Source organism: Acanthaster planci, linkage group LG14 (genome assembly GCF_054643075.1).
Source record: "Acanthaster planci isolate LZ-2023a linkage group LG14, COTS_SCS, whole genome shotgun sequence".
In the NCBI taxonomy this organism is placed as follows: Eukaryota; Metazoa; Echinodermata; class Asteroidea; order Valvatida; family Acanthasteridae; genus Acanthaster; species Acanthaster planci.
In genome coordinates this window covers 3447939-3458874 of record NC_141790.1, presented here as the reverse complement: position 1 = coordinate 3458874, position 10936 = coordinate 3447939, and the positions used below count along the sequence as shown (strand labels likewise).

At 44.2% G+C, this 10936-nt stretch overlaps 1 protein-coding gene across 1 annotated transcript; it reads left to right on the top strand.

The window, feature by feature from the left end:
- Nucleotides 1-451: 451 nt before the first annotated feature.
- On the top strand, nt 452-8995 carry LOC110986981 (uncharacterized). Its single transcript, XM_087146113.1, has 7 exons — nt 452-716; nt 3717-3804; nt 4535-4861; nt 5199-5785; nt 6619-6751; nt 7404-7561; nt 7990-8995. The coding sequence occupies exons 1-7, from the start codon at nt 552-554 to the stop codon at nt 8230-8232; spliced, it is 1701 nt and encodes a 566-aa protein (XP_087002239.1). The 5' UTR covers nt 452-551; the 3' UTR covers nt 8233-8995.
- Nucleotides 8996-10936: the final 1941 nt, after the last annotated feature.

Genomic DNA, 10936 nt, shown 5'->3' with positions numbered 1-10936 from the left:
GTCTGTTTCTGTTTGGTGCAATTTAAACCTTAATTGCTCGATTTTGTTAACGTAGTGACGGACTGGTGACGCTATACCTTTAGAAAGTAAACAGTGTGTTTATTTATGCCGGCACCTATCAACATTAAATGTTGCCTCTGATCGCTGCCAGGCACGTACACAACATGAGTATCGGAAAGTGATGCAATCCAAGCTCGTGGCGTGTCGAAGGTGCGTGACTTGAAGTTAACATCGTCACCTTTTCGTGAAGGTTGGTCCTTTCTCACTAAAATTGGTCCTGCTTGTTTTGTTTGAAAAGTTCCGTTAAAAAAAATCAACAAGCAGCCCGATCAATTACAGTCAAGAACTTGTCCGCGAGACTGAAACCATTATTGGGCAGCATCCCTCGGGGAAAGTTGGTCGACGGGCGCTTCTGTGAAACCGGTTCGACCAATCATCGGCCGACAGGAACTTACCGCACGGTGACTTTCCTCCTCTTTGGTTTTGCAACCGACCGGGCTTCATTCTCATTCGCGCTCCGCTCGCCAGCAGACCGAAGAAAAGAAGGAAGGATGGGTAGCCGATGGACGCTGCTTTTGTACTTGTTCAGCATGCTGCTGATTTTGACAGGCTTAACGGAGGCTGAGGAGGCCACCGTTGCGACCTATGCGGATGATGAGAAGGGAACTTGCCACTATGAACTGAAGATCCCCGCCGTTTCGTGCCAACAGTGCAAGGTGAGAGATGTTTCCGTTTCTTGAAGGTATATTTTCTGAATGATTCGGACTATAGTACGTGTAATCTTCGTAATAAATGTCACCGGTGGCCCTTTGCAGGGTCAGGTTGTGGGCGTTCTGCTTCTGTGGCACTGGAAAATAGAACACAGTTGTTTTGTGTAGCTTCCTTTGTTTACTCAATTTTTGAAAGCAGTGCATGTTTCTCAAACTCTGTGAGAAAGAAAACAAAGCTTGAAATGGCATAGAGACTAAAGAGCTTTCTCGATGATGGGTACTGTCTTACGACGGTCGGGTTTCTTTCGGAATAATGTCCTACTACTCATTCAGGTTAACCGGCGAAGATGTTTGTTCAGAAACTTCCGTCGCTAAAAATAATTCAATTTCACATTTTACAGCACTTGATTTAACCTACAGGTTAAGATTGACCAGTGATCTCAAGAGTCACAGACTCACAGAGCAAAATCCAGCTGCTGGTCGTTAGGCTTCGTCCTTTGGTAATCACTTTACCCTTTTTTGCTTCTATGGACTCTGGGGTATAAATGGGCTGGTAAGTGGGTATTAGCTGGGAAGTGACCTGCGTTGAACTTGTAGCCCATACAGAGGGAATCGAAATATTTTTCCACCGTCTGATGCCTTGGGAGCGAACGAAATAATCGGCCTAACGAGTAGTGTTGACCTTACCGACGCAAGCACTTAATAGGACAATGAGACAACTTGCAAAACAGTAGATGTGTCGGGCTTTGGTGTCCTGCCTTGTCACACTGACAAGATATTGACGAAATTCTGTTGGTACAATTCAGCATGTTCAATGCAGTGCCTACTGCCATGTTGATTCAAATGAAACAGGCCAACCCCGAAAACTTAGCTCAGTGGTCGAGTGGTAAAACATGTCAGTACGGGTAAACCGACGGGGTCATGTGTTCGAATCCTGTCGAGCAGACGCTTTTCGTCACCAGCTCTCGGAAAGCTTTGGAAACTAGTCTGACACTTGAATTCTTGTCGTCATACACACACTCAAGCTGAACAAAATATTAGCTTGTCAACATGTCAAGCTTTTGCTTTGAGCATACAAGGACTGCTCAGTAGGTCTATACTGACTGGGATGTATAAGTGTCAATTAGCCTCTTTCGTAGTTAAATTTGAATAAAATCTGGTACACCGAGTTCTTTGAATTCAAGTGGACGTAATTTGAATTCTCCGTACCAAACACACTGTTGCAATACCTCGTGATTCGGGGCAGGCTTTTGCTTTAATAATTACATGAGAGACGCCTTGCACCAATACATTGTTTTCAACGGATGAGAAGCTTAGGCACAAAGGAACCAGTTCATTCCAGAGATGATGGTCGCTGTGCAAAAGCTTGCCCCGAAGCACGAGGTCAACAGTGCTTTGGGGAATTCAATTGTATTGTTTATGTGCAATCAGATAAGTCAGTGTACCAGATTGTATTCAAAATAACTCGCAAAAGGCTAATAATGTCACCGTCTTGAGAAAGGAAATTCAATGCCTGATGAAATAAACTATGATAATGTTCAAGCGGTATAGTACTTGAATTCAGTTGTGGAGCGACTACAATACGGTAGCGGTGTCACAGGGACAAGACTGCACTTGACTGAAATTAAAATCAGACTTCCAAAGTCGTTCCTTTCAATAATGTTATACCCTTTGGCGAAGGAACTTTAATACCGACCTCTTATCAGGCTAAAAAAATATTTTTCGTCAGAATGTTGTGTGGGTTACCTTTACCTTTAAGATTTGTAAACCATAGCGTACACTCACTTTTTTTTATAAACGTATGAAAGTGGGAGATTAATTTTTCTCTAAATTCATTGCATCTGCGAATGTCTGAGACCGATAAGATCTCCCATGCACATTCGGTGTTGCCATCTACAAAATTCTTAGATAAATCAAGAACTGATGGAACCAGATCGAACTTTATTGAGAGTAAAGCCCCGATATGATCAATAACAATTATTGCTTCAAGAGACGGCGTAGCAGGATTCAATGTAATTTGCTTCGGTCTTCCCTTTGCCCTGACATTCTCCTCCGAGCCCGAAGGGAGCGAGTGTGGAGTAAACGCTGGTCAGTCCCGTCGAGCAAATTGAATTTTCCTGACCAGCGAGATGGGGTCACAGCGCGTGGTGACACTGTTGCCAAAATGCATCTCCATAGAGACGCACTGCCACGCTCACTCCGTGCACTTTCAAACGGACCAATGATCTCAGGGAAACTGGTTTTCCTGTCCAAAACTGTGTCAAGAACTTAAAGACGTTGGAGTGTATCGGTTTCAAAGTAAGGAGAAAGTTTTACTTCCCTGCGGATGTGGCAGCGTAATCACATGGACCAGGTGCAAGTTATACCACACTCGTGCCCCCGGGCCATTCCGAACTTCAGAGCCAAACGAGACGAACCAGTTATACTGAAGCCGGAAACCAGTGCACCGCGAGCTGGACGCGGAATCCGATCACGATTCCACTCAGCCCGCTCGGGGCGGCTCGGATCAGTTACGGGCGCAGAATCACATTATGGTGCCATAACCATTTCTTCAAATAAATGTGCTAATTTGAAATCTGGGATTGACTGCTGTGATGGTGCCGCCAATCTCACGAAAAGACCGGGGCGATAGGTTGGGGACACATCGAAACGCTACCGCGGTGTGGTATAGGCCTATCCTTGACACGAGTTGCCATGGTTAAATATCAACTTGATTGAAACGGAATAACCCACTTGGTTAAAGGGGTGATTACACTTGAATGTCTAAAAGTGAAAGAAGAGAAACCGACGTAAAGAAATAAAAACCACATTCCTGTATGTGTATCAAAACTGCAAAATGAAATGTAACTTAATGAAATCCCGAAGAATTGTGTCGGTACTTTGAATTCCACCACCCACCTGCGATGTGGCAGTTATTAATAATGGAAAACTGTGACTGACATCCATTATGAATTACAGTTTTATCAACATTATATCTTCCTCGTCTCAATGGCCTTATATATGCAGTGTGAGTCCGACACGAGTGCGACCGACGCTGTTCGTGAACTAGAAAAGCGTCTAAATGCTATGGAGAGGCAGATCCAGCAAATTACTAGTGAGTACATATTTTCCTATAAATAGACGCATTCTCAGAAGGTCAGTCATATCTAAATTCACATGACGAAGGGTTGTTCAGAAACTCATTCTTCAAAATTAGGAATTTGGTGTTGCCTTTGTCGGGTCGATCACAGCGATGATTTCGGTCCACGTGCGCGGCGTGCAGACCTTGAAAATGACTAGCGGGTGCGATATCGATGTGACTGCTGCGATTGAATCACGCTGAGACGTTTCTCAATAGTGTTTAAGTCCTGCGAAGGTAATCAAAGATTGCAGCTAGCAGCTATCGCCTTGACTCAAGGCTACCCACGAAAAAAAATCTTCTGGCCGTTTAGGCTTATAAAGATTAGCTACAGTAAAGGGTATTGTGACGGAAAAAGAGGTTATCCTAAATTCTTAAAAAGTTTGAAGTTTTCCTTCTCCCCATGTTATTCTAGAGTAGGACGTATGACGTTTTAACCCCTTGTCACACCTGATCTGGACAATCTGACAACGGATATGTCATTGAAAGTGACTTTAAGTTATTATATTGTGTGGAAGACAATTTGCATAATTTAATTCCCCACTCGAAACTTAAAATTTGTGGTCAAAACTTACACAATCATTATCCCAGATGTAACAGGGACCAGAAAAATGGACCCCAGTTTACAGGGTTATTTCAGTTGGCATTTATTTAGAAATAAACGAATAATTGTATAACCGAAATTGAGTCTGATCTTCTTTTATAGCTATGGTGCCTCCCGACTACGAGATATCTGACTACTCGACGACACCTTTCTCCTCTATAATCGAGAATGACGACCCATATGCATCGCCTGTTTTCAACGGCGAGGGCGTTTCGATACAGGAGCTATTATCCTCGAGCCCAGAGTATGACGAGCCATCGCCGCCGGTACCCAGTCCCAAGAAGCGTCTGGCCGACGGCACTCCTGGGATTAAGCGGGAATCGACTACTATAGCTAAAGTGAATGACGACATCCTCGTTGTGAACTCGCCTGGGCACAGCGGGCAAATTGAGGCAGCCCCTGGGTACGAGGAGCTCTTAACTGTGACAGGTGTGGGATATTTCTTTTGGGAAATGTGTGGTCCACTGTCGCACTATGCATGGTGTATATCCGTCTTTAATTAGGGTCTAGTTTCATCGGTGGTTCAGGTTGATGGCGACCCGCGCTGCACTGGCAGTTTAAGGCATTTCTGGATGAAATGGCCAAACCCTTCTCCAAGCAAGCGTGTGTGTGCATGTAAAATTTCAAATGTTCACGAAAAATGAAATAGAGATTGGTGTAAATGCGGTAAGTTATTACCACAGCAAAACCAAAATGTCTGAGATGATGCGTGTGTCCAGGGCAAACCTTTTAACAATTAGTTCGCTGTCGATATATTATTCACCAGAACTGACTACATTAGAAGAACAATTACCGTTGTATCCGAACCAAGCCACCGACTTCCAACCTGTGATGGATGATGGGGACACCCAAAGCAGGGAAGTGGAACACTTTTTTGTCGAAAAGACAGGAGATAACACCGGAGCGACTGAAGCCGAAGACGCTTCCAGACCGAGTGAGGGATCGAGGGAGCCTCTAGGAGCCGATAGGGGTATCGTAAGCGGGAGGGCCGCCAGCGACCCACACGCGCCCTACAAGGCTTCACCGGTCACCCGCAAGCCGTTGGTCGGCGATGACACCGGTAAGGCGGGCCTCGAGAAGAAGAAGCCGCGGTGGAAACTCCACGACCGACCCGCGGCGGTCGACCGGCCTCCGGACAGCCGGTCGGCGCCGTCGGCGCCCCGCGAACCACTGGGGAGGGCGGGGGCCAACTGCATGGACGGCTGCAGCTGCCTGAGGGTGTGGGGATACTGGCAGGATGGGGTGTACGCCGTGAGCAACCCTCCGGGATCCGGGAAGAAGGGCGAGTCAGTCTTGGCATACTGCGACATGAGTACAGACGGGGGAGCGTGGACAGTCATACAGAACCGAAAGGTAATTGATATATTGGGTATAAGAATTTTGGCAAGAAGGGTATAGCAACAATATGGCCTATAGTGAGAGGACACGACACAAACTTCCTCTGACCAATTTGCCGAGGGAAATGTTGAGAAAACAAGGAAGCCAGAAACTCCCAGTATTCGTACAACCACTAACAAACATGAACAGTCACAATGGAACGGAACAGAAGATATAAAATTTTCAACGTCACATTAGAATTTGGTTCCTGACAGAATTTAAGCTGCACTACTGAACAGTACACAACGTTTAATATCGAAAGACGCGAGGGTACAATAGAAACGGAACTGTGAATGGGGGCGCGCGACGACCATATGCAAACGAGACCGCACAAAGTAGCAAGGCGACACTAGCTGTCGGGTCGATTCCACACATTACTGGATTAAGGGCATTTGCCGCCAAAGATAAATGTAGTAACAATTCAGAGAGTCACTTGTATTCTATATGAAATTTTAACAGAGCTGCTTGGAGCAAAGCATGGAGCAGCATTTATTTTATTTATTTTTATAATGTTCACCCAGCAGCATATTTAGCGGATTACAGGATGAAGTGACAGTTAAGACAATGTTTAGTTTTAGAGGTGGGAGGAAAACCCCAGATAAATATTCCGAGGGAAAAACCTTGGAATCAGGAAAGGACTGAAACCCCAGCCCACATGCTGACCCAGGTGGGATTCGAACCCGAGTCGCAGAGATGGAAGGCGAGGAAAGAGCCACCACACCAACCCGACTCCCCTGACACCAAGATTTGTTTTCCCCTGCGTAAAAGATATACATAAATCATCGTGCTTTATACCCGTTTCTTTATAGGATGGATCCAGGAATTTCTATCGTCAGTGGTCTAGCTATGCCAGTGGTTTCGGCCGTCTTGAGTCGGACTTCTGGTTAGGAAACGACATGTTATACGGACTGACTACAAGAATCCCCTACCAACTACGAGCCGGTAAAAAAAATGGGCACGTATTCAGGTCCATCTCCCGAAATTCAAGTGCATGGGGCACGAGGTGCATTGCATTGTGGGCCAAAAAAAACGCTGAGTACAAATAAAATTCAAACGCTAGGTAAAAAAACTGTTTGACAAATGTCTAATAAACGTCACAAGTTTGCAAAATATCAAGTGAGAAATCATGGCGGTTGGCTAGTTTCTTTGACCAACAGGTACGCGATTCACCTGGTAAACCAGCGTTGGGGAAAAATTCCCGCGCACGCAGCATATATTCTCCTGCATGAAAAGATTAAGATGAAATTTTCATGACTGTCGTTGCTCTGTTCCGTTCAATGTCATGACGTACGCGCCTCGACAGGAGACAGGCAACATATTATATAGGCTCCAGGGTGCGTGTCATTAATTTATGTGAACGTTGCTTAGAACCAGAACGTTTCACGAATCAAGTGCCACTGGATACCTGAACAGATTACAACGTCTGTGAACGGATTCCAGCATGACTTTAATTTGCCGGTGATGCGAAACACTGTGTCAAAGCTTTTAAATTAATGGCGCTTCGCGATGTAAACACAGAGCTAGTCAACAGGTTTTTCATGCATATTTTTACATAATGGAAAACAATTATTATTATTATTTTGAACAATGTCAGAATTCAGTGACTGGGATGGCGAGCAAGGCTACGCGGTGTACGACCGCTTCGTGGTCGGTAGCCCAGACGACAAGTACCGCCTTGTGCTTGGCGAGTACGTAGCTGGTAACCGGGGCAACTCCCTCTCCTACCACAACAACAGTCTCTTCAGTACTCACGTAAGTCCATGACAGGAAATGATCTGCAAAGACTCGAAAAAATTCTATTCTTACAGTGAAATTTGGATCACAATAATTGACAAGAAAAAACACATCAGATGTAGACCGAATAAACAAGTATAACACCATAAGAGATACAAAAAAAGGGATACGTGATGTTTGCATGTCACTTCCCCGTGCTCATCGCACACAAAGACCCCTCGTTGTTTGTGTATTCGGTTGAAAATAAGTCTGCCCACCAGTTAATAATCACTGAAGCCAGTAATTCTCATGGGTTGGTCACAAAGCACCATTATTTGTTCTTCCATGGAGTTTCTTGAGAAATTTGCGCACTTCGTTATGCCATTTCAGTGGTCGTTCGATCACTCGAAAGCCGTATTTTCCAGCTATCAGGAGACTTAGAAGTATTCCCCTTATTTCACCAACAGGATCAGGACAACGACGCCTCTGCCGAGATGAGCTGCGCTAAACTCCGCCAGGCGGGCTTCTGGTTCAAAGCCTGCAACCAGGCCAACCCTAACGGCCGGTACATTCACAGCCCGGACGCCGGCGGGCTGAATGGGGGCGTCATCACCTGGGGCACGTGGGGCGGACACGGCTTCACCTACGCGCTCAAGACGTTCCGGATGATGATCCGGCCCGTCCATTACGACAGGATTCTCTACTACTAAAAGAGAAACTCTGTATATCCACAATGAGCAGCAGTGGTAGAATGAAGAATATTCTTTTTAATTTTTCTTAGTCTTTTGTAAATAAAAAGTCCCTTATTTTTTAACAAGGCCAAAGTGTATGAAGCAAACATCAACAAAGGGAAACACATGCTACAAAGAAAGGGAAAATTTCCCTCCGTACCTCACGGAGAGGTGCGTCAGGCTTTCAAGTGATGAGCTAATATTTCAAATGCCAGTGGTCTCTATTCAAGTTACCCGAGCCAAAGATTCTCATTTGTATGTCTCTGGCCAGGACTTTCTGGAGACAATTTCAGGATAAATCTGATAAAATTAATTTAGTAATACTTGTCCACCGAACTTGGTCTGAAATGAGCATGGTACTTCACATGTTCCATTGTTCCTTAGACTCGTATAGACCTTGTGCACGTGAGTCATTATACGAGTCAATGGCTTTGTGGAGTAAGCAAGGACATCTTTTTTTGGGGGGGATGCACATTAATCAAGTAAAATGGCTATACAAGCATAAAAGCCACAGATACAAAGAGAACAAGGTAAGGTAGAGGAATTAAGTTTCTGAAACTGCAGTTTTACAAAGACTTCAGGGTTTGGGGCCGAAGCACTATACCTTTAAGACTGAAATTTTAGTTGGGATGACCTACTCTCTGTATAGTCGTCAAAGTTTAGACAAGCCATGAGTGGAAATGTACTATATGTATAACCACATCAATTAAATTTTTACATCCGCAACATCGTTATTGTCAGATATCATTTTTTTGTCAAGTGTCACCTTCATGATGTAATGAAGTATATTCTACTAATCGCTCAGTACACAACTGGAAGTTATTTAAAAGGATCCATGCAATTAACTTTTCTTACAACCCCTTTCTTGTGTATCTCTGTGCTCTTCTTCTATGTATGAAGACTGTTTGACATCTTTTTTTTTAGTTGTGTAAACTGAAAAGAGCGCTTTTAAAACATTCAAATTGACCAAGCATTTCTGGACAAGGGAGGGCGCTTTTACCTTGATATAAATTCAGGACGACACTGTTCACTTTGTATGTTTTCATACTCAAATAGTGTTCTCAAAATTTGCAATTGGACGTTCACTGAGTACGGCCCCGGCCCTCCTATGAGCGGTCTAATAAGAAGGCCGGGGAGTAGACTAATTGTGGGGCAGTCTACTCCCAGGCATAAGGGGTACCGGTACACACTCAAGCGCTCACACGCCCATCACACGCGTACGCAAACATTCTCAGTGGGCGGCAATGGGCAACTGACCGACAGAACCATAATGCAAAACTGGATAATATTTGGGTTATGGCTGCTATATTTATTCGTGCATGTAGGTGCCTTCTAAGTAAATGCCTGCTCTACGCTCAGTTTACAGAAACAGCCAGCAAAACTCTGTCTCTTGCCTCTAAATTTAAGATTCCAACTCACCCAGGTACACCGCTCAGCTCTTTCCTAGTACTTCACCAGGTTGCAGAGTGTCAACGCAGGAGTGGGCTACAAATTAACAGAGTGCAGCTGTGGGAAAAAGAGGCCCGGCGATCATCAGTTTCCAACCGATCAGGGCGCTGGGACAGAAGAGAGCGACCATATGCGAGTCACGCGCTTAAATACCCTGGCCAGGTACCAACTCCCTGCAATTCGTGCGCAGCTCAACGAACCTGAGCCCGCGCACCAGTAATACATAAACTTTAACAAGTCTTTTTTTACAAGTAGGAAGAAAAACTGTTCTGATACAAAATACAAATGTGAATTAGCATAAAATTTGCATTAGAAACAGAACTGAAATTAGTGAGGATTTTCATGTTAGGGCTACCCTTACCTGAATACTACGCAGGCGCTGGGAATGTGGGTAAGACAATGAATTGTGGACACATTTTCTTGAACACGTAAGTGAAAGCTGTTAATCTTAACCAATCCGGTTCGTAAACGTGACGTCACTTCAGTTTTAACCACGCCCACCGCACATGCAATGCACATAGAGTTACAGTGTACATGCATTGATCGCCGTTTACTTGGAACCGGAAGTTAACGCGTTAACTTCAGCGATCGTCCAATGGGAGCCTGCAAATCGTGGCGCGTCCACCTTTGTAACAATGTCACTTACTAGCCGGATAGAAAGGGACAACACGGCGACTGCTTTTTATTAATGAATAACTGTCAGTATGGATCCAAACGTCCAAAATTGTGCTTTTTAACATAACCATTGATGGTTTCTGTGAACTTTGTTATTGGATTTGGGTGAGGCTCCAAAGTGGAGTCTTTCCCCTGAAATATTGCAAAGGGATAATTTCATTTCTATGTAACTATTAAGCCAGCTCGTTATAAGAGAAAGATCACATCGTATGAAAGATACGAAAGTATTAAAAATGTGCTTAGCAGGGTTTAAGCGAAACCTCAGCCCTTGCTTTAGACGATGTTGCCATCGCACACTGAAATCAAAATAAAAATCCAAACAATGTAAACATAAATCCGAGGAATCAGATTATCTTGCCTTTGGATCATTCTGACTATACAAAAAACAAGCAAGCATAAGCAAGCAAACAAACAAACAAACACTACAATACCCCCAACAAACAAACAAATCAGTTGAGGAAATTGCATCAATTCTTGCCTTTTTTCAAAACATACATGAAAAGGATGGTTTTAAAATCAATTATTAAAAGAAAATCCTTTGATTTAGATAGGCTAACCG